Source organism: Jaculus jaculus, chromosome 1, assembly GCF_020740685.1.
Source record: "Jaculus jaculus isolate mJacJac1 chromosome 1, mJacJac1.mat.Y.cur, whole genome shotgun sequence".
Lineage (NCBI taxonomy): Eukaryota > Metazoa > Chordata > Mammalia > Rodentia > Dipodidae > Jaculus > Jaculus jaculus.
Window position 1 is genome coordinate 330,907,041 of NC_059102.1, and position 27,900 is coordinate 330,934,940.

General features: G+C 51.9%; 1 protein-coding gene across 2 annotated transcripts; it reads left to right on the forward strand.

Annotated features, from left to right (window-relative positions):
* On the forward strand, positions 1-27,070 carry Camk1g (calcium/calmodulin dependent protein kinase IG). 2 transcript variants are annotated; one of them, XM_004653229.2, is made up of 13 exons: positions 1-143; positions 8,461-8,581; positions 14,124-14,252; positions 17,704-17,778; positions 19,546-19,684; positions 20,222-20,345; positions 21,966-22,041; positions 22,423-22,535; positions 23,241-23,319; positions 24,818-24,905; positions 25,136-25,560; positions 25,964-26,091; positions 26,222-27,070. In XM_004653229.2, exons 2-12 carry the CDS (start codon positions 8,490-8,492, stop codon positions 26,052-26,054), a joined length of 1,431 nt encoding a protein of 476 aa, XP_004653286.2. In that variant the 5' UTR covers positions 1-143; positions 8,461-8,489; the 3' UTR covers positions 26,055-26,091; positions 26,222-27,070. The 2 variants fall into 2 exon arrangements, with proteins under 2 accessions (XP_004653286.2, XP_045016632.1); XM_045160697.1 differs by having other exon boundaries at positions 26,254-27,070.
* Positions 27,071-27,900: the final 830 nt, after the last annotated feature.

The following is a 27,900-nucleotide window of genomic DNA, read 5'->3' on the forward strand; positions in this document are numbered from 1 at the left end:
CTGGTTACAGTCGTGGGAAAGAAAACCCCTACATTCCTCCCCTTTAATTGGGTTTATTGTTAAAGCTTTGGAGCAGCTAATCCTCCCAGACCTGTAGGAGCAGGAGGGCAGGCGCCAGGAGCACCATTCATCTGCGTCCCTGGGTAAGACAACCTGCTTCTTCCCTGGGCCTGGGGGGTTATCTTGCCTAGTGGGAGGCACGGGGCACGTGGTGCCTGGAGAAGAGGGGTTTGAACAGGCACTTTGTAGGCTACTTGGATTCTACTCAGGCCAGGTCCAGTCTCTGTTGTGGTCTCGAGGTAAGAGCGGACTGAATGGGGATCAGGTGGAAGCTGGGGGCGGGGGGGGGGGGGCGCTCTCTGGCTGTCACTCACTCCCAGCTGCAGTGCTGTGGCCAGGGGGATCAGGATGGGCTTCACGTAGGGGAAAGCAGTATGCACAGCTGAGCGCCTGGCTCTGAGCTGGCAGTGCCAGGACCTCCAGTTCACCCTCCATCATCGAACCTCTCGGACACATCTGTCCAACTTCATTGTTGGGGTGGGAGAGAGCGGCTCGTAAACAGCCTGTGGATACTGTGCACACCCAGAAATGGGTGCCCTCTGGCTCTGCATCAGGCTCCCTGCAGGGCTCTGCTCCTTGTCCCTGGCCAAGGCCAAGACTGTGTTGTTAAGATGCAGAACACAGGCAGCTATTGCTGTCAGTCACAAGACAGCTCCTTCACCTTCCCCAGGGGTATGCTTGTCTGCCTTCAAACTTCCTCAGTGCAGTTCTCTGGAAAAGATTCAGGGCAGTTCAGGATTCATCACCCGCCCCCTCCACACTGTGGCCCCTTCTTTCCACATGTAACTTGACGCACATTAACCCCCATGGGGCCCATGACAGGCGGGTGCAGCATGAGCCTGGCCAGCCTTTTGCACTGAAGGCAGACAAGCCCGTCATGAGGGCACTCTCTGAGGCAGGTCATGAGAGGCAAACAGATCCTGTGTGCTAAGGAGAGAGGGTCTGTCTAGATCACAGGTCACAAGCAGAACCAGGTTATTAGTCCTACTGACTTGAGCTGAGCCAGGGCTGAAGAAGAGACCCAGATCCAAGCCAGACCAGGGCACAAAGCGCTTGGTAGTACCTATTAGGGATGGCACTTCACATGTGGCAGTGGCGGAACCTTTTTCCCTCAGTGTGGATGAGGTAGCTGCTGGTCAGAGGTGTGCAAAGCTGGCTGCAGCTGGCAGCCCTTCCACACTCCATCTTACGATACACCCAGTGACTCCTTCATCATGCTGCTGTGGATAACCGTGTGTGTGTGTGTGTGTGTGTGTGTGTAGTCCTCTTTAGAAAGCTGAGGAAACTTTGGGAAAAGCCTTAGGTCCTCGTAAGCAAATGGTTTGAGCTGCAGCCAGAGCAGCTTGGGCAGTAGACACAGAGCCCTGAGCCCCACTTCACTACTGAGACATCCGGTTGTTCCAGGCGACTCAGCCATTCCCAGCTAATCGAAGCCATGTGTCCCCCAGGAGTCAGTCAGGTGCTGGGCTGCATGACAGACAGCGTCATAACACAGAAGGCTGGGATGAGTGACATCCCAGCAGCCACCTCCAGAACAGGGGCAACAGGTTCTGTGGTTGAATGACAAGGACACTGGTTGAAGGAGTCTGGGGACCTGGGTTCTGAGGAGCCAGATCATTCTCACTATCTGTCTTTCTGGGTCCCTTTCCCCTGAACATCGCTATCCATCAGATAGGTGGTGAGAGTCATTAAGCAAGATAGCCAAGCTAAGCTATAGCCCACTGTCCCGCCAGGGCTGTCCATGGCTACTTGTACTCTAAGGACCAAGAGCAATTCTGGCCAGAAGGAAACAGCCTCCCCCTCTAAAAGAGGAGCTCTTCCCCCTCCCCTCTTCCCCTCGCCCCCCCCATACACACGCACACACGGCCAGAAATAAATCGCCACACCAGTGTGTGCTGGTGACGAGTGATGAGTGACGCGCAGCCGCAGGCTCGCAGAGCCCGGGAGTGAAGTGAACGGTGCCGCATGAATGAGGGAGGCGGAGGCGCGGCCGCAGCTGCGTCTGCAGTGGCAGTGACGGCGGCGGCTGCTACAACCGCAGGCACGCTGCCATGGCCGGGTTTGAGGGGCTGGGCAGGCGGCTGCTGGCAAGAAGGCAGGAGCAGCGCGGCACAGGCAGCCAGTGTCAGGCCCATGTCCCAGAGGGAGACTGGCAGCCTGGCGCCTGGGTCGACACTGCCTCCCAAGCACCGGCCCTTGTCACTCCTCTCTGGGAGCCTCAGCAATGTCTGCCGGGACATCGAACTGCCATAGCCCCGTCTGCACAGAGGAGGCACCTCACGCCTGAGAGTCAGGCTTCCCAGCAAGCAGGGTCTGACATACAGGCAGCAAGCATTAACCCCTAACTCCACCACACACGGCCTGGGGAGGAAACCACACATCGCTGCTGCCTCTTGTAGCAGCCAGCTCCTGCTTCTTCAGCTGAGGACCAGGTGAAGTGGTGGGTTTGCATCAGGGGCCATGACAAATCAACGAAATGAAATGTAACTTCCAGCACGTCAGGCCCGCAGGGAGACGGGTGTTCACACTGGGTCAGGCCTAGCTCAGGGGACAGCAGCCCCCCTCTTGTCACGCCAACCCTGGGTGAACTGCTGTCCGCTATCCCTGTTCTGACTTCATGCTTGCTGCTGAGGGCCGTGCACCAGCACATGGTGCTAGAAAAGGCTGCACAAGCTTTCATGACTGTCACACATTCTACCTCAGAGACAAGCCAGGATGGTTAAGAAAGCCTCTCTCCTTGCTCTCTGTATTGTCCCTGCTCTCTGACCTCTCAGCCACCATGGGAGCCACGGAGAGTGGGCTGTGAAGCACGCATGCTACCCCTTAAGTCACACAAGCCGTGGCTTGTCACTGCAACAGAATGACATGGTGGAACTTAAATGGGAAACGTGTGTTGGTACCTAAAATAAACTGTAGGCACAACTAAAACCCCTTCTCCCTCCATTCTTCTGTGAGCAGCAACTGACATGCAGAAGTGGCAGGAGGGCCAGGGAAGAGAAGGTGCGGGCCTCTGTGTCCCTTCCCACAGTGGTCAGGAGTCTTAAAGGTGCTGTGCTGCATTCTGACTGGCTGATGAGCTGCTGGGTTGCAGCCACGAGCTGGACATGACCTGTGACAGCTGCTCAGACCCAGCCATGTGCCGTGACACCTCAGGAAGGCAGGACTGTGGCTGCGGGGGCAGGCGGCTGGGAAGCTCATGTGCTCTTCACAAAGAATCCATGCAGACCATTAGAAATGGCTCTGTCCACATTTGCCAACATACTCTCTGGACAACCCAAGATACTCGCTAAGGGTGTCATTAAAGAAAAGTTCCAGCATCCAGGGAATGAGGGGAATGCCAGGTAAAATGAATAAGGAAGTGCCTTTAATAGTCCTCAGAAACTAAACCAAGCTACAGTAGACCAACAATCTCCAAGGAGACCACAGGAGCTGCAAATCTTCCTTGTTCATGAAAAGTCCCTCATGACTAGCTCACATCCTGTCAGACTGACTTTGGGAACCCTAATTTAGTTCAGTCTCCACTTTTCACAATGGAAGCTCAAAGGTGAATAGCAGTTTGCCTTGGGCTGTACAAGCCAAGACAGAAGCCCAGGTTGGCTTCTCTAAAGTGTTCCCAACCCAAAGGACAGTGCAGAGTCTTGTATGGACCAGAGTTCAGGAAACTGGAGCCAGGCAAAGAAAACCTCCCAGCCTCGGCCTTCAGGCTCTGTGTAATGAGTCCATGATTCCAAGTGCCCCAGCTACAAGGCAGGGCACGTTCTTATTAAAGATGATCCAGCAGATAACCTCTCTCCCATGGGCCCTAGCTGTGCTTGCACAGTTCATGGAGAGTGTAAGGAAACCTGGGGCAGGTGGGGGTGGAGCCCAGTGGTAGAGCGTTTGCTTATTATGCAAAGCTCTGGGTTTAATCTTTAGCACCAGAAAAGGAAAAGAAAGTCTTGGGGTACACTGATTCTTCAGAAGTCAGTAGAGAGGCAGGCAGGCTCTGGGAGCCTGGCAGGATTGCTGGTCATGTCCACGGTGAGTCACACTTCCCTGTGCAGAAGCTCCAAGCAAAAGCAGGGAGGCAGCACGATGTCCCTCCCCTGGTAGAACTGAGAGCACCAGCTCTGGGCTCAAGACTGCAGAGGCGCCTCTCCACTATTCTCCCCAGCCCTGGCCTCACCTCTCTGGCTGCCCAGGCTAGTTTGGAAACGACGCCATTCCTGCATTGTGTGAGTGGTGGACAAGACTGGCTCAAGTGCATTTAGATTACAACATGATGCCCACAAGACTCTGGCACCATGGGCTCTGTGATGGCAGTGAGGAGGACACTGCAGGCATGCCTCATCTGCCCCAGAGTTCCCTGTAGGATCAAGGCTGACCCAAACCAAAAAGAGCAAGAAGAGAGGAGAGAGAGCTGATGGGGGAGGCTGCCTGCCTTCTGGCCTCGCAGCCCAGGTATCTCTCACCAACACCTCACTAGTAGGCAGGCTGGCTGCCCCCAGGGACAAGACCACCTGTGCCCAGAAGCGCAGGCAGGGCTGCTCTCAGAGGTGGAGTCCACAGCAAGGCTACAGCAGGACTGTTGGCCCTCTCGGAAGCAGTTCTGTGGTCCCTCCCCAGAGGCCAGGAAGACCAGCCCCAAACTACAAGGCAGTTTCCATGCACATGAAGTCACTTTCTAGAGAAGATGTTGACTTTGGACAGGACAGATTCAGATCGTTAAATGGATTAAAGAAGGGATCTGGGAGTGAGGGCCTCTCTGACTGGCCTAGAGATGCTGACCAAGGACTAGACCCAGGTCCCCCACCGGCCCTACACTGTCTGCTCCTATGCAATAATGACAGCACGAAGCAATACAATTAGGTCCCCTGGGGTCATTCTGACTCTCAGCCACCATGCCACAGGCAGAGGCACGCAGCAAAGATGCTAAAGGGGCCACAGCTCCCTGCACAGACTTGAGAACGCACCCCGTGAAGTCCAGCTCCCATCCAAAGCCATCCTCCCAGCCCACTGTCCACTCAGTCCCTTGAGTGTTTAACATAGGCTAGACCTTTGGTGTGTAGTAGGCACGGTAATGGGCACCGGGGATTCTGCATTGTTACGCACAATCCTTGCCCTTTAAGCAAGCATTTTACTTGCTTATTATTTACGTAGCCAACCAGCTTGGTAGCATTGGGGGGCCAGGCTGATGTCTTAGCCATGCCTGTATATAGTCCTGGGTATGCAGGTGATACTTAATGTCCACTATATAAAAGAGCAACTCCAGCCGGGCGTGGTGGTGCACGCCTTTAATTCCAGCACTCGGGAGGCAGAGGTAGGAGGATCACTGTGAGTTCCAGATCACCCTGAGACTCCATAGTGAATTCCAGGTCGGCCTGGGCTAGAGAGAGACCCTACCTAGAAAAACCAAAAAAGAAAAATAAAAAAAAAAAAGCAACTCGGAGATGGTTCCACAGGCAAGGTCGTTTTCTTTGCCAGGAGCTTTGAGTAAGCTGTCCCCCATTGCTGTGAAAAACCACCCGACCAGCAGCTACATAAGGAAAGAAAGGGTTTGTTTTCAGCTTACAGTTTCAAGAGGAAATTTCATGGTGGCAGGAATAACTCCAAACCCAATTACATCAGCATGCAGTAAACAGAGGACAAACAGGAAGTGGGGCCAGCAACAAAACCTTAAGGCCCGCCCCCAGTAACACGCTTCCTCCAGCGGGGCTCCACCTCCTAAAGGTGCCACACTTTCCCAGACAGCACCATCAGCTGGAGACCAAGCATGTAAGCACATCCTCAGGAGACGTCTGTAGGGCTGCTCCTCGCTCTGACAGTGGATAGAAATTGCTACTGGAAACAGAGTGAGGAGCAAGTGTTCTGAAGCAAACAAAATTGGAGCTTGGAGCTTCTCGGAATTTATTTTCATTTCCTCTGAAAGGGCCTAGATTGCAGAGGGCTCCTGTAGAAAGCAGCAGTACTTAGGCAGGGGAGTGGGCAGCCCTTTTCCTGTCCACCTTAGGCCCGCCACCCATCCTGGGCTTGGAGGTCTGAGGATGTCTCTCTGACATACATACTGGCTGTTGGGAGACAGCCACTGGAAGGACTGGGGTTTCAGATCTGAAGCCCTGAATCTTCACATAGCACTGATGATGACACTAAATTGTTAGGATCCAGTGCATGGGAGGAGGGGTGAGCGGAAAGATGTTTTCCATGGCTCGCTGCAGCTCAGAGTGCTCTACACTTCTGAAGCTGTTGAGGAGTGGTGGGAAGGCAGGAGCACGGAGCAAAGATTGCTCAGAGGCTGCAGAGCAGCCCGCTATCCCCCACCACTCCAGCAGGGGCAGCTGAGCACAGCCACGGACCCAGTCTTGATCAGCCAGGATCGCACCTGCTCTGCTGAGGGAGACAGTAAGAGAGGGAGCAATGCCAACCAACCTGCCCACTTTGATCCGTTAAGTAAACTTCCTCACCTTTGTCCGGAACCCCTGTATTCTTCAAGACTGCCCAACCTGAAATACCTACCCAGTAACAAGTGGCTGCTGGAGGCTGGCCCAGTAAGAGGCTGATGTGCCTAAGTGGACAGCAACAAAATGAAACTTCCCATTCTCCTTCCTGAGGCCTGGTGGGTGGCATTCTTGCACTCCCAATGCTGAGCACCCTGACAGGTGGAAACAGCCAGATTTGGCTAAAAATCTGACAGCAAGTAATAGCAGAACAAGGATTCAAACTTAGGTTCCAAACCTATGCTGTTCACGTGATGCAAAATGTGGAAACACAAACTTTACTTTTCTGAGGCTACTAGAAGGCCTCAGGGATTCTATGCTGTTTTTTAAATTTTTCTAAATATCTTTATTTATTTAAGAGAGAAATAAACAGGAAGAGAAAGAGAAAATGGGCACACCAGGGCCTCTAGCGACTGCAAATGAACTCCAGATGCACCATCATGTGCATTTGGCTTACATGTGTACTGGGAAATTGAACCTGGGTCCTTAGGCTCTGCAGAAAAGTGCCTTAACCACTAAGCCATCTCTCCAACCTATTTTTTAAAAGAGATCAGGAGCTATTGCCTACAAGGAACAGCCTTAGACATATTCTCCCATTTCTCCATAGGGTCAAGTGGGGAGAGGGCCTTGGCATAGATGGTGTCTTCCTCATTACTCACAGACATCCAGCAGCTGTGCATACTGGTGGATGGAGCGCACCACACTCCTCTCCCTTTGTTCTTGTGTTGTTGTTGTTGTTTCTTGTTCATTAACACTTATGTGTTTACTTATTTACTTAAGAGGAAATGGGTGGTTCAGGGCCTCCTGCTACTGTTAATGAACTCCAGATGCATGCACCACTTTGTGCATCTGGCTTCATGTGGGTACTGAGGAAATGAACCCAAGCTATCAGGCTTTTCAAACAAGTGCCTTTAACCACTGAGCAATCTCTCCAGCCCTTCCTTTTTTTTTTTTTTTTTTTTTTTTGAGACAGTGTTTCACACAGCCCGGGCTGGCCTGGAAAAAGCTGTGCAGCCAAGCATGACGTAACACGCATGCTCATCTTGCTTCCACGTCCCGAGTGCTGGGACTCTAGGCAAGCACCCACACCTGGGTGTTTGTGAATACCAACTGCACTGTGACGCCGGTGTGCTCCTCTCCCTTGGAGCCTTTGTGGTTTATTTTTCTGTCAAGAAGTAGCTTCCTGTAGTTTCTGCTTGGCTGGCCCCTTTGCCAACTTCCTGTCTCAGCCTGAAAATGATCTGCTCACAGCACCCTCCCTGATCTGATAAAAGGTGCCCCCATTGTCCCTTTTACCCACTGGCACTTAACCACTGACTATTGCCTGTCTCCTTTGCTTGGCTGCCCCAGGCAGGAGAGTCTACACTGTCCGTCATGCCTGTCCAGCCCTGGCACATCCTAGGTGCTACATAAATGTATGTTAACGGTCAAAGAAAAAACTATGATGCAGAGTGAGGACACAATTCAATCTGCCTTTATTTGAATTGAGTAACGACTTGCCCAGCACTGGTAGATGTCATGGGAGCGGCAGAGGACACCGTGTCCTTCATCTACACTGTAACAGGAGGTGTAGGGGCGACTGGAGGAGACAGAGCTGTGAGGGTAGAATGGAGTCTGAATACTTCTTGCCATCCTTTGGGCAACACAGGAGACTCCTGCTCAGCTCAGATCCCCTGCAGCAGAGTCTTCCCATGCTGATCGATGTAAGCACACTCTACTAGCGCATAGGTGCTCAGCAGACTTTGTAAGCAAGCACCTGTAGCCGCTGAGCCGCCTCCCCAGCCCCTTTTCCAGGCTTTCCTCCTAATCTTCCCTCCTTATGCCGGGATTTGAATGTTTTAGATTACTTTGCAGCCTGTCCTCATCTCACGAGAGATGCTCTGATCAAATCTTGTCTCACCTCCGTCCTCCCCCCCTTCCCTCAAAGCTTCCCCAATAGCTTCAACTCTGGAGGCGATGGGTAGACAGGAGGAGGAGGACTGCAGCTCCTGGAAGAAACAGACCACCAACATCCGGAAGACGTTCATCTTCATGGAAGTGCTGGGATCGTAAGTGCAGGGCGGAGAGAACGGTGCACTGGGCACACTCCTGTGGGGGTCAGGAGAGTGACTCGGGCCATCAGGGGTTGAGGAGGACTGAGGCCCCGGGGAGGGGGGCTCACTTGCTCTCAATCCTCTAAGGGACCTGGGAAGAGTTTTATGGCATTGGGGGAGGTGAGGCCAGGGCAGGTCCTGTGTGAATGAAGACACTGGAGTCCTCAGAGAACACCAGCCAGTCCTCAGGTTCTGGGTCCTGAGCCATTCCAGTGCCCCTTCCAGACCTGTGGCAACTTGAGGATTCTTGCCCTGGTCACAGAAGAGAGGAATTGAGAGCACGTCCAGAGACACAATGACTCTGGACCTTTCATCAGCCTCCTCATCCAGCTTCTCATCTCTTCCATCACACAGCCAAGCCTCGCTACTTTAAACAAACATAAGTGGCTTCTAAGGAAGGGCTGGAGGCTTTCACCTCCTCCACCTCCCCTGCCCCCCTCCCAGATAGTCTCTTCTTTCTTCAGTGTTTTACCTGAACTCTGGCTCACATTCCGCTCAGCCTAGAGCAGCGGCTGGGCCTGCCCCTTGACAGCAATGATATGGCTGGTAGAGTCCAGACAGCGTGTCTGGAATTGACTTTCCATTCAGTCACACCTGTCCCCCAGGATTTCTCAGGCTCTGACCTTGGTAGACCTGCCAGCAGCTCTAGGCCACCAGTCCGCGCCTCCTCAGAGCCCTATCTGAAATTAGTGACCCAGGGTGACTTGGGCCTGGCTGGTGAGGAGGAGTGGTACATGAGAGGTGGTCCGTGGGCCACTCCTGCCAGCAAGCTTTCACTCACCAGTTCTGTCAGAGTGTCACTCTCTCCTGCCCTGAACAGAAGGCAGTGACCTCTGGCAATGGCGATGCCTGCAGTCCTGCTGCGGACAGACAGGCACCAGCGTCAGCTGAGAAGAGGCCTCCGGCTCTCCCCTCATGGGCGGTCGTAGGCTCAGGACTCGCCGGCACTCACAGGCCGTGCTGCTTGTCAGAGGTCTGGCTTTTCATCAGCTGTCTTTGCTAAGGCAGGGGTGGTTGGCAGGAGACAGCCAAGACTCATTTGTGAGTCAGATATACTTTGCTAAGTGTCCCCAAACTCATAGGATCTGGAGAGAAGGAGGCTCAGGCTACCAGGGGAATATATAGCCTCTGCTAGATTTGTGCCAGAAGACTTCAAGACAGACCCACCCTCTCTCATGGAGCTTAGAGAGGCTCTCTGCAAAACCTGCCAACCTAGAGACATGAGAGACATAGAACAATCTGAGAGACTACAGAGCTGGCTTTTAGCTGTGAATATGCTTTACCACAAGGAGAAGGTGGAATAGGAACACAACAAACACCAAGCCCCAGATCCACCAAATGCCAAAAGTTCCTATAGTCACCCTCAGATCTTCAGACCAGCACCAGAGAACCACATGTTGGGGGAAAAGTGCATCACCAGTCTGGGAAGATGGTGGCTCAGTGGCTAAAGCACTTTCCATGCAAGCCTGAATGCCTGAGTTCAGAGCCCAAGACCTGACATAAAAGCTGGAAGTCGTGGATGGCTTCTGTAATCCTTTTGCAGCAAGATGAGACATGGAAGCAGGAGAATTTCCCACAAACCACTTGCAGACCAGCTCAGCTGGTGAGCACAGCTATGAAGAAGAGACCCTTCCAAGAAGGGAAGGAAGAAGACCACACACAAAAGTTGTCCTCCAACCTCCACATAGACTCTGTGCATGCACGCGCTGTACTCACACTTTAACAGGTATGCTCATGCATATGCACATCCTACACACAACTGAAAAATAATGTACAATGTACCACTCCTAAACAAGTTCAGGATTCTTCCTGTCCTTATTCCCCACACAGCACAACATGACAATGACACCACCATCACGTCACAGTGTGCGTATGAGGAACATAGAAATGAATTAACATGTACAGGAGGGTGCACACAGAACACAGGCAAAACCTACACCATTCTCTAGAGCGAGCCAAAGCACCCCCAGGTTGGGTATGGGAGGCTCCGTAACCATGTTCCACGCTGCTAGGCATGGCTGCTTTACACACACATGCATGTATTGTTCTGAATATTTCTAAACAAGTTGCAAATATCATGACCTGTCACCTTTGAACTTCCCTGTCTTGCATCTTCTGCAATAGACCCTTTTTTTAAAACATGTATCCATGAGGTCCCTGTCCACTCAAGAAAATGAACAGCAATGTCTTAATACTGTTTTAGTCTGTGTGCTTTTAAAATAATAGATTTATATATGGTCCTCAAGATCTACTAAACTAATCTATATGGTCCTCAGGAGGAAGACAGGCTACAGAACCCTTTGACTCACAGATCCACAAAGTTAGGTGCAGTGGAGAGAGGGGCAGTGGGGAACCAGATTCACCAGGATCCTGTGACAAAGGCTGCTTGTCTGTGACCTCAACCGTACACTAACACACCTGGGAGAACGGACTTACTTAGACTTACCCAGACCCCCGTTTTCCGGGCCCAGAGTCCAAAGCAAGGACTATGACAGCCAGCCAGTCCTCCTCCGTCCACTGCCCAGGAAGAGATTTCTCCTTAGCCACCACACCACTCACATCCTCAACCACAAGGCACACAGCACTGGTGAACTATGTAGAGCCTGACCCAGCTCTAATGCAGTCCTCCTGGCTCCCAGAACCCTCCCGGTCTTGCATGTTGACCCATGTAACCACGGCTGCTCAGAGCCAGTTCTCTGCTCCGCACCCGGCAAGGAAGAGCCGAGCCCTGCGAGTCCTCTGTGCCTCAGCACAGCGCATATGACAGCTGCGGCTGAACAGTGACTCCAATCGCTGTATGTGGCAAGACCAGAGGTGCTATTTACATGCAGCGTCCTGTCAGGCGCCCCCAGATACAGGAAAACCATAGAACCCTAATTTGATGTTATTCTCCTAAAGGCCTCAGAGCAGGTGTCAGCTTAGAAAGCAGTGACCGTCCATGTGGGCCCAAAATGTGAAGGTGAACACAAGAACTCGGAAGGTAGATTCTACTACATTTCAAGGGAAAGAAATCTGTAAGACTCTGTAACTGAACTTCTTCCATTCCATAGATTAGGAAAGTCATCTAGAGAAGAGAACACACTAGTAATCCTAGTCCATTCCTGAAATATTTACTGAGCATTTTCCATGCAAAACCAAGCATAGGTCTGTCGTCCATGCACATTCAGCTCCCATAACACGCTGCCTCCTGTAGTAAACCATGCTGCCCAGCCCTCTGTGCTGCTCCGTGCCCCCGTGCTGCCCTTACCTCCTGCTGTTGCTCATGCTTCCTCCCTCGCCCCCTGAAGTCTTGTTGAGTCTTTCTACTGTCTCATCCATGCCTCAAAACTGAGCTCAGAAGCCGGGCGGGCGTGGTGGTGCACGCCTTTAATCCTAGCACTTGGGAGGCAGAGGTAGGAGGATGGCTGTGAATGTTAGGCCAGCCTGGGGACTACAGAGTGAGTGCGAGGTCAGCCTGGGCTACAGTGAGACCCTACCACAAAAAAGTAAAGGAGAACAAAACGAAACTGAGCTCAGCATATTCTTAAACTTGAGTGTCATGTATTTTACTCCTTCTCCACTATCCCAAGTGGTATCTTTGTGCAGAAAGCAGAGCTGCCCTTTTCTCCAGCACTCTGTCTTCTAGGAAGCATCCCATCATAACCGTCATGAGTGTGTATTGTGGCCATGGCAAATGCTGTCTGCTGTGATCATGTAGTAGACCAACCCTGCAGCTGCCCTGTGCTCACCATCTGTGCTCTCATCATGTGCCATCCTGGAGTCTAAGCTAGACCAGTACTTGCCCTGCCTGACAAAGTCCCCAATAAGAGGCCATCGAGTGCCTGATAGCTTCTCCAAAACCATGCTCATCGCTTCCTGACTGGCATTGCTTACCAGTCTGCAGGCTCCTTCAGAATGGAAACTCTTTCCCACCTCGCATCCCTGGTGTCGAAGGCTCTGGGAGGTGCTTGTGGCATCGTAGCTGGAGGGTGAGGCGGATGACTGAGTGAGCAGAGCAAGCACTGAGGCTTAATTAGCTCCCTTTCAAGTGCAGCCGAGTGAACAGGAAACACACAAGAAATTTAGAATATTTTCCAAGGCAGAAGTTTAAAGTCTTTACAAAAGCTTAAGGGCATGAGGCCTTTGTTCTCCATGACCCAGAAAGCAGGGTATAGGCTGGCTCAGTGCTTTTCTCACTTAGATTCTGTTGCTTCTAGGATCACTAGGTTTCCACTTAGGGGTATTGAGTAACAAAACCCTAACCATAACTAAAACATATATTTTTCTTATAGATGTCCAAAACTTTTTAAAAAGTGACAGATACTCATTCATTTAATCTTCTAAATAACCCTACAGTATTAGTTATTTTTCTCACAGCTATGACAAAAGCAACTTAAGGCAGGATGTGTTGGCATTCATAGTTTGAGGTACAGTCGTCCGTCATGGAGGTGGGAGCTTGAAGTGGCTGGTCACCTTTTGTGGGCAGTCAGGAAGCAGAGTTGGACAAAAGCCGGTGCTTGGCTCACTTTCTGCTTCTTACCCAGACTTGGACTCCAGCTGACAGAATGGTATTGCCCACATTCAGAGTGGGGTATCCCTCCTCAATTAACTCAATCTAGAAACTCCATCACAGACCTTCCCAGAAGTCTTTCTCTGGGTACTTCTAGATCATGTTGAGTTGAAAATGAGTATTATCCATCACCTATGAATCATACATGATTGATAGTACTACTATTCAGATGAGGAAACTGGATATGTAGAAGTTAAGAAATTTGTAATCCAAAAAGCTTAGATTGTAACTTGTACCAGCAGACCCTAACTGCTATTCCTGACAGCCTGGTCTGCCGAGAACCCCTGACGTCTGTTTTCCCACTGGGTTCCATCCACTGTGTGACAGAAAGCCCAGCCCGGAAGCTGCTGCACTGTCTTTTGTCCTTACAGAAACTGCTAGAATGAATGAGAGGACACTCAGCCCCTCATTCTCTGAAAACTGATTAGGAGTGATGACCAGCAATGTGTGGATTGTACATGCCTGTAGAGCTGAGGCAGGAGGAATCACCTGATCCATGGAGTTTGAGGCTGATCCAAACATACAGAACAACTAAGCAAGTGATAAACAAATAATTAATTAAAATTGATATGGGAGCCTCTTCCCTTCCACTGTCCCCCAGTGCTACTACCTTGTCCCCTCCACGACAGCAAAAAGCACACGTTCTGCAGGCCTTTCTTTAGAAGGATGGCCAAGTGGAGACGTCGCAACACTGAGTCTATGGTAGTCATTCCCAAGTCACAGAAGCAGGAAAAGCAGATGGCTGGTCCGAGTCTTCCTTCCCAGTGAGGGTCTTTTCCTTCCCACATGATCTATGAAGGAAAACATACTGGCATGTCGTCATAGCCCTGTCCTCATGTAGCTCATGTGAGGCACAACTTCCTCATTTTCACGTTTGATTTGGTTTTGCCCCTGGAGTGCTCTGTGACTAACCAGAAGTAAATTGTGTGTCTTGGCATCTCCCCTCAGAGGAGCTTTCTCAGAAGTGTTTCTGGTGAAACAGAGGGTGACGGGGAAGCTTTTTGCCCTAAAGTGCATCAAAAAGTCACCTGCCTTTCGGGACAGCAGCCTGGAGAATGAGATCGCTGTGTTGAAAAGGTGAGTGGTCTCAGGGCTGGTACTGCTGTGGGATACTGCCTGTCCTCTACCAATTACCTTTGCAGACGGTCCAGTTTCCACACTCGAAGGCACTGCTCCTTTGAATTGGCGTGTCAGGTCAGTGAGTCATCTAAGCTCAGACAACTACCCCATCCTGCCTGAAGTGTTTCCCCAGCAAAGTGACTAGTGAGCCCACTAGTGGCCAAACTGTCTTGTGCACTGTTAGCCAGAGAGGAGTGAACTAAAAGGACCATTATGAATAATCGATAACAGGAAGTAGAAGACTTGGAGATTAACCTCTGCCGGCCTGAATGCAGACTCAGCATAGGAGCTGTTGAGGGAGGGCGATGGACAGGTCATCAGATATTTTACAGTGAGCCTTCTGGGATGTCTGTGAGGTACCAGAAGTATGTCAGGCACATGAACACACAATCAGGACCACAGGATGAGACAGAGACAATCCGCACCCTTAGTAGCTCACATTTTCCAGGGGAACAAAGGTGCTCCTGACAAGTCTTTCCCACCTGACTTGTAGCACACTAGTGGAGGCGGTGAGTGGAGGCGGTGAGTGGAGGCGGTGAGTGAGGTTGGTATGTAGAGGTGATGTGTGGAGGGGGTGTGGTTCCATTTTTACAAGCGCACCTTGTGCAGGTGGATGTATCAGATGCATTTTCAAAGAAAGGCCTTGATGAATGAGTGGACTGGTGTGGGGACAAAAGAGGCAGTGCAGGAAGGAAATGCAAGCCCAGAGCAGTGCATGTGGAATCGGAAGTGTATAAGGAGACAGTGAGTACTGGAAGCCCCTTGACTTAGAGCAGCATCAAAGGACAGGCCGTGCAACCAAAATTCGGAATGGGACACAGGGCTGCATGGGTTGTACATGCCATGAAGGATGTTGGCTTCTTTTCTGTGAGCAAGGAGAAGTCACAGAAGGATTTTATGTCAGGTGACACATGATATGAGTGGGTTAGAGCCTCCCTCTTAGATGTGCTCAAAGTGGATGAAGGAGACACACTGTAAGACCTTCACAGCTATGAAGCCTGGAGTGAGGCAACAAGAAAAGACAGTGGCAGGATCACATGGGGGACACGAAGATTAGATGCAAGACATGGTTCTGGGAAGGAAGTTGTGGAAGGAAGTAGCCTCCTGTATTTGTGATGAACCCTTATACATGGTCTACAGCTGGTGGAGCCTGTGGGAGGTGAGCCTTGCTGGAGGGGGCGTGTCACTGGGGTGCATCTTGAGGCCAGCTCACTGGGTGTTGAGAGCCTCTCTGCCGAGGTGGCAATGTGGTGTCCTGCTGCGTGTTCTAGCCAGGCTTTCCTTGCCATTGCAAAGCTTCTCCTTGAAATCATAAGCCCAGATCAACCCTTTCCTTTCACAAGCTACTTCTGGCCAGGCGTTTTGTCTCAACAAGAAGGGAACTGCTACAGAAGTGGTTGGCTTAATTTGAGATTGACCAATAAGAGGAAAGCATTCAAAGTGACCCTGTGGGGCTGGAGGTATGGCTTATTGGTTAAGGCACTTGCCAGCAAAACCAAAGGACCAAGGTGCAGTTCCCCAGGACCCACATAAAGCCAGATGCACAAGGTGGTGTATCCATCTAGAGTTCGTTTGCAGTGGCTGAAAGCCCTGGAGTATCCATTCTCTTTCTCTCTCTTTCTATCTTCCTCTCTCTTTTTCTCTCTCTTTCAAATAAATTCTTAATAAAAGGACCCTGACAGGAAGCAAGTATCCACCAAAGGGGCTATTCCAACATTACATTACTATTTGGATTAGAGAGCAGAAAGTGTAGATGTCAAGGAAATGGAAAGAAGTTGGTTGGGACACATGGAATGCAGATGTGCACCTTGCTCTACATGGAATGCCTGGGCTCCAGGGAGGGGAGTGGGAGGAGGGGGGAGGGGCTTGTACAGGGGTCTTTCTTTTGCACTGTGCACACACACTAGTCAGGACATATCTGTTCCATGACTGAATAACTGAGAAGGTAGCTTATAAGAATAGTTGGGTGGTTGAGTCCTCCCAGGAGCCCCTCCACCAGCTCAGCGACTTTAAGACATGCTAAATAGCACTGTTACTACTAGTTATGTGTTTGTTATCCCCTAGCACTGTACTTTGCATTTTCATGTGCTATTTCTTAATCCTTAATGCATACAAGAGAAATGTACTTCTCAAACAGAAAATGAGGCTCACAGGCTGGAGAGATGGCTTAGTGGTTAAGCGCTTGCCTGTGAAGCCTAAGGACCCTGGTTCGAGGCTCAATTCCCTAGGACCCACGTTAGCCAGATGCACAAGGGGGCACACGCATCTGGAGTTCGTTTGCAGTGGCTGGAGGTCCTGGCGCACTCATTCTCTCTCTCTCTCTTCCTCTTTCTCTCTGTCTGTTGCTCTCAAATAAATAAATAAATAAATAAGAAAAGAAAATGAGGCTCAGAAGATTTGAGAAAGCTAGCTCAAGTCAGGAACTGCCAAGTTGAATCCAATCCAGACCTAGGAAACTCAATCTAAGGATTTTTTTTTTATTTTTTAAAAAAATTCAATTTTATCTTAGACAATTTCATACATATATATGTAATGTATTTTGTTCACATTCGCCTCACACTCCTGCTGAGCCCCTTCTTTTTCCTGACTAGTCTCCCTTCTACACATGTGTGTGTGTCCCACTGGGTTTAATCAGGCTGCTTGCCTGAGCACAGGTTGGGAGTTACTGAAGCATGGACAGCTTACCAGTGGCTGCAGCACTGAGGGAAATGTCAGTCTAAGTGTTTAACCCCTGTACTACATAACAGGAGAAAACCATCATGGCCACCAAAGAGGGAGGGGCACAGCTAACCTGGGTCCTGCCTGCTCATGTCTGCCTTCTTCCAACAGAGTTTCTACGAGGTCCCGTTGTATGGAGTCACCTAGTGTCGATTTTCTCTCAGCCATCCTTAGAGCTCCTCCCTCTGTCTCTGTCTCTCTGTCTCTCTGTCTCTCTGTCTCTGTCTCTCTCTCTCTCTCTCTCTCTCTCTGTGTGTGTGTGTGTGTGTGTGTGTGTGTGTGTGTGTGTGTGTGTATGTGTGTGTGTATGTGTGTGTGTGGTGGTGGTGCTGGGCTCAAGCCCAGGGCCTCACACCCTATTAAATGCTAAGATATTCTCTATCCCCTGAGCTACAACTCTGGCTCTTACTCAACTCTTAAATTTCTCTTTTTGGTTAAATGTAACGAAATTCTTGAATTCTTGTTCCCTGAAAGCAGGACGATCAATTCTTCATTCAAAGAATGTGGGCTGACCAGTATCCTAGCAATCTTTTCCCAGGATCATTTCATGGCAGCCTCACTAGGAAGGCTCCTCAGAGACCCAGTCTTCCTAAACACTGCCACCCCAGTGCTTCGGCAGGCACTACAGGGCCGCATTCCTTGCCTGGGCCACCTGGGCCCCGACCTCTCACCGGGACTCTTGTTCTCCCAGGATCAAGCATGAGAACATCGTGACCCTGGAAGACATCTACGAGAGCACCACTCACTACTACCTCGTCATGCAGCTGTGAGTGCGGGCGCCTCCTCCCCAGAGACCCGGGAGAGGCAGGCCAGTGGGGAGGGAGAAGAGCAAGCAGAAGATGTCACTGAAAAGCCACCACCAGCAACAGAAGAATTAGCTCAGGAGTCTCTTAAGCAGGCATGGGGGTGCACACCTTTAGTTCCAGCACTCTAGAGGCAGAGGTCTGAGGCCAGCCTGGGGCTACAGAGTGAGTTCCAGGTCAGCCTGGGCCAAAGTGAGAATGTACCTCCAAAAATAAATAAATAAGATGGAGGCTCTTGACTGCTCTAAGTCTGTCTTCTCCCAGTTGGTATGTTTCAGGCTCGGGCCCACCCTGTAGTAGTGTGGGCTTACCAGTGTCAGGGTGTTCCCTGTGGGCTAGCAAAAGATGTCCATGCTCTGTGCTGCTATGGGACTTTCCGGGACTGCCCCACCACCCAGCGGTGGGAGGGGCAATGCCAGACACAGTGTGAGCCATCAGAAGCCTTTCTTGGCACTGTTTTGACCATTCCATGTCCATCGACTGGACAGCAATGTACTGTCATCACTCCAGGGGAAAGCATGGGCAGACGGATACCAATTCAGTACAAAGAACGACTTTCGCAGGAGATGCTCTTGAAGGTTAGCACAGGCTGTGCGTGTGCTCTTCCATGAGACTCAAATGGCTCTCGCTGAAAAGGTCCCTTTGTCATCCATACCCACAGAAGCGCCCCACCTGTCCCCTGTGCTCCCAGGGGTGGAGCTGCAGGCATAGGCTTCCCGCAAAGTCAGTGAGAATGCTGGGGTTGGGGCGATGGCTGTGAGTAACGTGCTTGTCATGTAAGCACCATGCCTGAGTTCAAATCCCCGGAATGTAAAATGCTAGGTATGGTGCTCATGTTTGGGAAGGTGGAGACGGGGCTCCCTGAGACTCACCGGCCAGCAAGTCTACTGAAACCAGTAAACTCTGGGTTCAAAGAGAGACACTGTCATAAAGAATAAGGTAGAAAGTGATAGAAAGAGGCACCCAACGTTACCCTCTGTCCCCCCACATACCCTCCACAAGTACACACACACGCATGCATGCCCAGACACAAGTGTTCCTACACACCTATGAACACAGTCACACATGCATGTACAGTACACGTATACACACACAAATGATATGTATGTGTAAAATGCCAAAAGCAACCTTAGTCTATCACTGGAGATAGTGAGTTCGTTGACACTTATGTGCTTCAATACTGACTAGAAAACTTCTAGCAAAAATAGTACAGGTGAGATCCACGGGATGAAGGGCCAGACTTGCTCCTTGGCCCCCTGTATCCTGACATCACATACTATTTGATTTTCAGAATACTTGTGTGGCCATACTTGAAAATCTAGTGATGGGTAGAAACCAAAATGTAAGTGTGTGAACAATCAGTCTCCTTTTCACACCTTCTCTCATACTTTGCCCAGTGACAGGGTCACCCCAGCTGGTCGTCATGGTTGCCTGCTTCCCAGCCAGGCACCCACAAGAAGGGATTATTGGTTTATAGAACCATCCAACCAGGGACATTTGAATAGTAAAGGAAGTTTCTAGACAGAAACACATTGACTCAAAGAAATGGCCCCTAGTGCCATCATTCAGACACACGGGGCAGGGGGGTTCTGAGCCTGGAGTGATCCTCTACCCCAGCTAAATTCATGTCCACCTCAGGGCACGAATCAGTCCTCACAGCTACAGATTAGCAGGCTGTGGTCCTCGAGCTGAGCTAAGAGCAGATTTCTGTTGTGTCCCTTGGCCTGCAGTGTTTCTGGTGGGGAGCTCTTTGATCGGATCCTGGAGCGTGGTGTGTACACAGAGAAGGATGCCAGCGTAGTGATCCAGCAGGTCTTGTCTGCAGTGAAATATCTTCATGAGAACGGCATCGTCCACAGAGACTTGAAGGTGACTGGGTGGGACACACTGACTCTTGGAAAACTGCATGGTCCTGTGAAGTGGGTCTGTCTCAAATGAGGGGTTGGCCTGCTTGGGCTGCCCTGTAGCCCCTGTTCAGCCCTCAGACTCCTTAGGCAAGCTGAGGCTCGCTGATTATGGCTTATCTGTACCTTGGCCTTTTCCCGAACCTTTCACTATGCTAACCCTATTAGGATGTCCAAGTAACCCACGCCATCAAAATCTAGCACAATGCGTGCCAAGGGTCTCCGTGGCTGCAGTAGGCTTTTAGACATAATTAGCCAAGGTTTAGCTGCCTCAGGCAGCAGACGGTCTGGAATAGTGCCTATGTGTGGGTGGTGGTGGTTACAAAGTTGAACAAAGCCAGGACCATATGTAAAATACAGAACTGTGGGGAACAGCAGGGAGGAGGGAAGTCTCCTCGAAGTCAGAAACCCAAGCCTCAGCTTCCTAGAAAACTCCCTAGTGAGGAGAAGGACACAGCTGTGTGTTGAAGCAGCCGTGTCCTGTGCTATGTGTCCCCTCCAGCCTGAGAACCTGCTCTACCTCACCCCTGAAGAGAACTCCAGGATCATGATCACAGACTTCGGACTGTCCAAAATGGAGCAGAACGGTGTCATGTCCACAGCCTGTGGGACTCCGGGTTATGTGGGTGAGTCTGGGAATGGGGGGAAGCCAGCCAAGCTGTTGACCAACCATAGGGATGTAATTCATAGAGGCAGGGTAAGCGTGCGGCACATTCTGCATTGTGGGCTATCTAGGCAGGACATTCAGGCAATCCATCTGCCTCTGGAACATCCTCTATTGTCTCTTAACCTGCATCTTTAAAGCCACCCTGCCTTGAGCCTTTTCCTGGAGCCTCAAGTCATCTTTCCATTCCTGAAGACACCTTTCCTGACTTTGTCTCAGAGCCAGAGACCAAATCTTGTGCTGGGAAGATGGCTCAGTAGGTGAAGTGCTTGTCTTACAACATGCAGACGTCAGCTTGATCCCTAAAACCTACTCCAAAATGCCAGTCATGATGTGCATAGCTCAATCTCTGTACTGGTGAGACAGACAAGAGGGCCTGGAACTCACTGGCCAGCTGGTCTAGCCTAATTGGAGAGCTCCAGGCCACAGAGGCCCTGTCTCAGAGGAGGTGGATGGCGTTCTCAAGGAAGAACAATGATGTTCTGGCCTCAACACTCATACACACAGAAGCCCACACATGTACATACACTTTAAAAAATTACTTAGATCAAGAAAGAACCATTCTCTTCTCCTCCTACTTTAGAAGAAACTTGAGACCTCAGATGTCAGGAGTCTGGGCACATACTATGTTGAGTTTGGGGCCATGGATCCCTAATATAGACCTTGAAGGCATGTGCAGGGTGGCTGAGATACTTAGGCATTATGTCTCAACAGCCCAGGGGTGCCAGAGCCTCTGAAAAGGCAAGTGGCACCTGGCAGGGTACTTGGTAAGAGCATTCCTAGGAAACAAAGGGAGGAAGGTGACACAGAATGTCCTCACCTGCACCTGCTGCCCCTTCCTTTTAGCTGATCATCACCTGTTTGAGCTTGGGAAGTGGGGAGCAGAGCCCAGGCTCCCAGAGGAAACCTCTTTTCTACCCAGAAGTCTCAGTCACTCCCCCGGACACACTGAGTTCCATGGGTACCGAGCCTGATTCACAGGATAAGCCAGGAAGGCACCTCTGCCGCCTCAGGGACCCTGGTCAGAGGGTACCACCACTCATGCCCTTGTGGAGCTCCCAGTTTGGGAGCTCATGAAATCCTGCCCTCAACAGTACCCAGGGTCTGATGGCCAAGTCCCTGACACTCTGGGCGCTTCCTGACCTGGTAAAGGTGCGAGCCCTTGCCTTCCAGAGTACCTGCTGTGGTGGGAAAGACACAGAAGAGACCACCCTGATGATCTCTGCTCTGAAGGGGAAGACATGGGTGGCTGGTCCTTGCCCTGGGTTCCCCCATATGAGCAGAGAGGCAGGTGCTGCTCTCAGGGTACTCATTCTGATGGAAGAGACAGCCCTGGAGACCTCCATTCTGGTGAGGCACTCATAGGCAGGGTTACAGGAAATGCTCCGGCTGATGGAGGTGTCGTGGATGAGTTCCTCTGCCTGGGGGAGACACAGACCCTTTAGTGGGTTTGAGTTGATGCAAACACCTCTTCACCCCCACCCGGTTGTCCTCGTCTCTATGACTTTCCCTGGCCTCTAGCATCAACCCCCAAGGCCTCCTCTCTTGGCCCAGCCCTGATATTGCCATCAATTTTCTGCAGCTCCAGAAGTGCTGGCCCAGAAGCCCTATAGCAAGGCTGTGGATTGCTGGTCCATTGGTGTTATCACCTACATATTGTGAGCAGAAGCCGGCACCGGATCATTCCCTGGGAAACCCCAGAGCCCAAGCATGTGTACACATGCACGCATGTATACACACGTGCATGTACACACACGTGCATGTGCATGCGCACACCGTCAGAAGTGCAGGGTTTCAGGGGTGGGATGATGTGCAAAGGGTCCAGAGAGTCCTCTTCAGGCCTTGGCCCTACACGTGCCCTTCGTGGGGACTCTGTCCTCCCTGATCAGAGGCACTTCCACTATCCCAGTTTCCTGGACACACTGCTGATCTGGGCCCCTCACTGACCATGAATGTGTGTGGAAGAAGGCGGGTGGGGGAGGGGAGGTTAGCCCAGGAAGAAGTCATGTCTAATGTTGCCCCCTCTTTCCCTCCTGCAGATTGTGCGGGTACCCCCCTTTCTATGAGGAAACAGAGTCCAAGCTTTTTGAGAAGATCAAAGAGGGTTACTACGAGTTTGAGTCTCCATTCTGGGATGACATTTCTGAGTCAGGTAAGGCCAGCAGGTGTGAAAGACAAGGCGGAGGCTTCAAGAGGAAAGGTCTTGACAAGAGGATGGCCATCTTTGCTCTCCCACATCCCCAGGGCCCTTTCAAAAGGAGCTGCAGAGGAAAGCAAAGAAATGTTCATCTAGTTCAGAGGCCAGATGAGGCGTTTGCAGCTAAGGCTCTGCTTCTGTCTGGAGGCAGGAGCGCAGGGTGCCTGGAGAGTGTGGGGCATGAGTGGGGTTCAGATGGCAGGCTGGGAGGGCAGAGCTTGGCGGAGGTGAGGGTTGAAGGCAGGACCCACCCTGGGGTCAGAGAGCAGGACACGGCACACAGGCAGGCAGGCACGTGCCATGTGCACCAGAGGGAGGCCGTGCATGCTTCTGGGATCCTGAGTGGTCATCAGCGCTGGGAGAAAGCAGCACACACTGGCCCACGTGTTCCCGTGCCAATGCGTGCACCTGGTGTTCCAGCACACGGGCGCTTCGTGACTGGTGAGGCATCTGCCGTGCCGTGTGGGTGAGGCTTCCTGCGGCGCCCTCGTGGCTTGTGGTGGGCTGCTCTCAGGCGCTTTGGAATTACTCTCTCTCTTTTAAGCCTCTTAAAATTGCCTCTTTGGAAGATAAGCTAACGAACGACGTGCTCACTACCACCCACCAGCCCGGAAGTGAATTTCCATGTCATGAAATCTGGTCTCTGATTCCTCCCCTTAGCCAAGGATTTTATTTGTCACTTGCTGGAGAAGGACCCGAATGAGCGGTACACTTGTGAGAAGGCCCTGCGGCACCCCTGGTGAGTGGAAAGCAAGCGTCTCTGGGTCATTCATCTCTTCCTGGCTCCCAAGCCAGGCTGACTCAGTTCCATGGCTATCCCCTGCAGCCAGCTGGCCCTGAAGCTCACAGGCAGGCACTGAGACGCACAGTTGTCCATCAGTCCCTTGTGGTCCTGCAGCTTAGATTCAGGATAGCTGATCTGGGGGCAACAGTTGTTTTCAGGCCACCTTCAGAGGCCAACAGAGGGCGCTGTCTTCCAGTTCCCACATAGTGTAAGGTTATATACAAGTTACCTTGTTATATACAAGCAACCCTATCCTGAAGGGCATCCCTGTAAGATCAGAACCTGGTAGATGTGTAGCTCCATGGAAGAGGGCTTGCCTGGCCTGCATGAGGCTCTAGGTAACAATAACCAGCCTGCTACGTAAGGCATTTAACAGAGACCACCAGTCAGCCAATTGGGAAAACAAAAAATAAAATTTGAATCACTTTTCTTTTTCATATTACTTCCTTGCTCAAGAATTTTCAATAGCTTCCAACTTTTTACCGAAGCAACCCTGGATTCGTTTGTCTATCCGTGTTTTCCCCGTCTGCCTTGGCCCTTTTCTCCACTGTCATGTCCCAAGATTTCTGGCGCACGTGTCTGTTCCACATAGACCTGAGACCTCTCAGGCTCTACCAGGCTGTTTGCTAGCCATAGGTTGAGTCTTGCCATTCACACCACTGAGCATGTCCTGCCATTTGACCTCTGTGTCACCTGTAGGATCCAGATCCCTGGCCTGAAGCCCAGCCCCTCAGTCACTCAAAACCCCCATTTCTCTTTATGAGTTACACAGCTCACCATGGATGCCTACAGCCCATCTCTGAGATACCACACAGCTAGACCACTGGATCCTGAGGATTAGGGACTCTTGGGTTCCCTGGTAGTTGTCTCAATTATGCACATGGGCACAGGTCTGAGGAACATTTAGAGACAGGTGGGTAAGTGACCAAGGAGAATAGAAAGGGAAGGCCACATTAGATGGCCTCACTAAGGAAGCCTTCATGAGCAGTTTACTTCCAAGCAGGGTTTGGGACTAAAGAAGATTGAGGACCCAGTGCCTTGGCAGAGATCTGTGGACATCTGTGAGGAGACAGATAGTGAACCTAGAGCCTCATGATGCAGGGTCTGTGAATGTCTTCTGTGAGGGGACACATAGTGACCAGTTGAGGCTTTGTGGGCCACACCGTGTCTATGGCAGCTACTCGGCATCCACAGAAGCAGCTACAGAAGATGCCTGTGAACACATGTGGCTGCATCCAGTGACACCTCACCTACGAAAGCCGTTAGTGGGTAGACCTGCCCCCAGGCTGCCATTTGCCAATCCTGCTTAGAAGTGTTTGTTTTGGCCAAAGAACCATCCCTCTATGACCTGCCTAAGGGGACAGAGTCACCCTCCTCCTGGAGCAGGGGCTATAGAGGACTGGGTGTCATAGCCACCTTTCCAGCATCCAGGGTCCCTTCCTGTACCCAACAGGATTGATGGAAACACTGCCCTTCACCACGACCTCTACCCATCTGTCAGCCTCCAAATCCAGAAGAACTTCGCTAAGAGCAAGTGGAGGGTGAGCTGGGCTGTTCAAGGCCCTGGGAGGCTGAGCTGGCCCAAGCTGGTGGAGGGGCTCCTTGAGGGATTCCCAACCACCAGGCAACAGAGTGCCCGGTGCCCTCTGTGAAATGAGAAATGGGCACCCAGGCTGCCCAATGCCCTGGGAAATAGAAAGCTGGCACCTGCAGCCTTCCTGCCATCTCCTGCATGGGGGCTGCAGGGCCAGACACTCCCCTGCCTCCTCAGCAAGCCTTCAACGCGGCTGCCGTGGTTCACCACATGCGGAAGCTACATATGAACCTGCACAGCCCTGGCATCCACTTGGAGGGAGAGAACAGGCCACCCATCCCTCCGGCCCCTGAGGCCTCCAGACCCAGCTCCCCAGAGAACACCATCAGTGAAGCACCGGCTCTAGACCCGAGCACACCTCTCCCTGCCCTGACCCAGCTGCCCTGCCAACACGGTCCACGGCCCTCAGCCCCTGGTGGCCGCTCCCTCAACTGCCTGGTCAACGGCTCCCTGCGCATCAGTAGCAGCCTGGTACCCATGCGTCGGGGGCCCCTGGCTACTGGGCCCTGCGGCTGCTGCTCCAGCTGTCTGAGCATCGGGAACAAGGGGAAATCCTCCTACTGCTCGGAGCCCACCCTCTTCAGAAAGGCCAACAAAAAACAGTACGTATTCCCAGGCTGTTCAGCCACACTGGAAAGGGCTTGGGCATCTCCCTGAGGACAAAGAGGGCTGCCCAAACCCCAGGCAGCTGCTGAATGCATGGGCCTAGACCAGGGCGAGGGAAGCAGGGCCTGCCTGACTCCAGCTTGATCATCTGCACAAGGAGCGAGCCCAGCTCACAGAGGCATGGTAGTGCCTGGCCAGCGAAGATGCAGATTGTAAATGCAGCCACAAGGGGGAAGCGCTCGATTCCTTAGCTTCTAGAGCCTCCTTGTTTGCAGGAAGAAGGCAGCAAGACTCCTGGTGGTCTGGGGCATCCTTACTGCGGGGATGAGGGGTGTTCTTTCTGAACTCAGGAGAGGGTGGGGATGCCTCCCTGCTGCCATCCCCTGGTCTCCTTTCCAGGAACTTCAAATCAGAGGTCATGGTGCCAGTAAAAGCAGGTGGTGGCTCCCTCTGCCGGGCAGGGCAGACTGGGGTCTGTCTCATCATGTGATCCTTAGAGCCTTGACCTGGGTCTCTGCAGTTTTCAGGTGAGGCCTAGAGGTGGGGGTCTTTGGAGGGGAAAGGGAAGGCTGGGGCTCAAGGCACTTCTGTTCCAGGAGGTGACACCTGAGGGACTGGGTGGAAGCCCTTTCCTCACCAGAGAACCTCCCTTTGCAGGAGATATGCCAGACACCTCTCTGTTCTCACAGCCCTGGCGTCCCCCCTGCAGAGGGAGAAGGGGAGCAGCGAGCAGGGCTGGCAGGAATGAGCAGCTGCAGGTGTCCAATGGGACAGGTGACTTCTGGAGGTCTGGAAGGAGCCCCAAGAAGACTCCCTGCAGCTGAGTGCAGGAGGAGCAGTGTCCCCAGACTCCAGGTCTCCGACATGCCTGTTCCTCACCCCCACACCACGTGCCGTGGCTCTGTTCAGTGTCCATATGTAGCGTTAACCTGGGTCTGTGCTGTACGTCGTGGAAAGTTTAGAGGGCCGGCCAGGCTGTGCTGCCTTCACCAAGCAAAGCCATACGGAGCCTGTCACTCAGACTCCCCGCTCCACACACCTGCTCCTGCCTCTCCGGCCCCTGGCTTCACGGCTACACTGAACTCATTTGCGTGGCCGCCTGCCCATCCGCATGAATACCCAGCAGCTCCCGGGTGGCCTGGAAGTGGTCACAGCTCTAGTCCTTCCTCTGGGATCAGCTTCTCATTGCACTGAGGCTCAGCCAGGCTCCCAGAACACTTTGCCCCTCCGCTCTGTCTCAGCCACGCAGCAGTGCCCAGCATGCCAAGGTGGGACACAGAGAAGGCCGAGACTGGGCCCCGTCTCCGAGACTGCTGATCCAGCCATGCACACACACCACCGCGACGGACTCGAGGGAGCCGCGTCCCTTCAGCCGGGCATTCTCCCGCCTCCGTCTCCCTCTCCCCCCGTGTCAGGCGCACCGCTGTCTGCGTTCTCGCCTCACTCCCTCTCCAGCTTTGTGTTGTGTTGTTGTGCTCAATAAATGAACATATTTTTCTCTACGAAGTTTAGTTGGTGCTTTCCCAGTCAGGAGCAGCTTATGAACTCGCGATCCCATCTGGGCAGCCAGAACCGAGCAGGCTCACGCAGCTGTGCCTGACGTGCGCTGGAAAGCCACAGTTCGCCAGACATCCTGGGATGTGTGGTCCGATCACAACCCCCAGGAGCGGGTTCTGGGGACGCTCCAGTGAACAGTCTGGTAACTGCGTTAGAAAAGCAGGATTGTGAGGCCCGGTCCACAAAACAGGCTTTGGATGAAGACAGCTTTGTTTCCTCACCTGTCTTAGCACATACAGCTTGCCCAACATGGTGCTCAAAAGTCACAATGATTAATAGAGACCAGGATGCTAATGGAGGCCAGGCTGGTGGCGTGCTCCAGTCATCCCATCACTCTGGAGGCTGAGGGAGGAGGGACATACATTCAAGACCAGCCTGGGCTACATACGTACTAAGACCTTGTCAAAGAAGAAGAGGAAGGGAGAAGTGATATAGACAAGATACCTAGCGCCGTTCCTGGCCAGGGCTAGCACAGTCATTTGTGCCATTCATATTTGCACACATACATTCACTCACAAGTTCTCTCTTCTTGGTTGTGCCTCTGAGACAGATCAAATGACCCAATTCAGCCCAAGGGGATTTGGCTAAGAGCAAAACACTTTTGAGTTCTGTTAACACACTCTTAATGACAGACCTTTATTATAAACAATCTTTTTAAAAGTTTTTGTCCTTTAAATAATCTAAGATGTTAGAAACAAAGAGGTGGAAAGGAAGGAATGGATTAGACCTCCTAATTGATAGTTTCTGGACTGGCACTTAGGCATCTTAAGCAGACAACT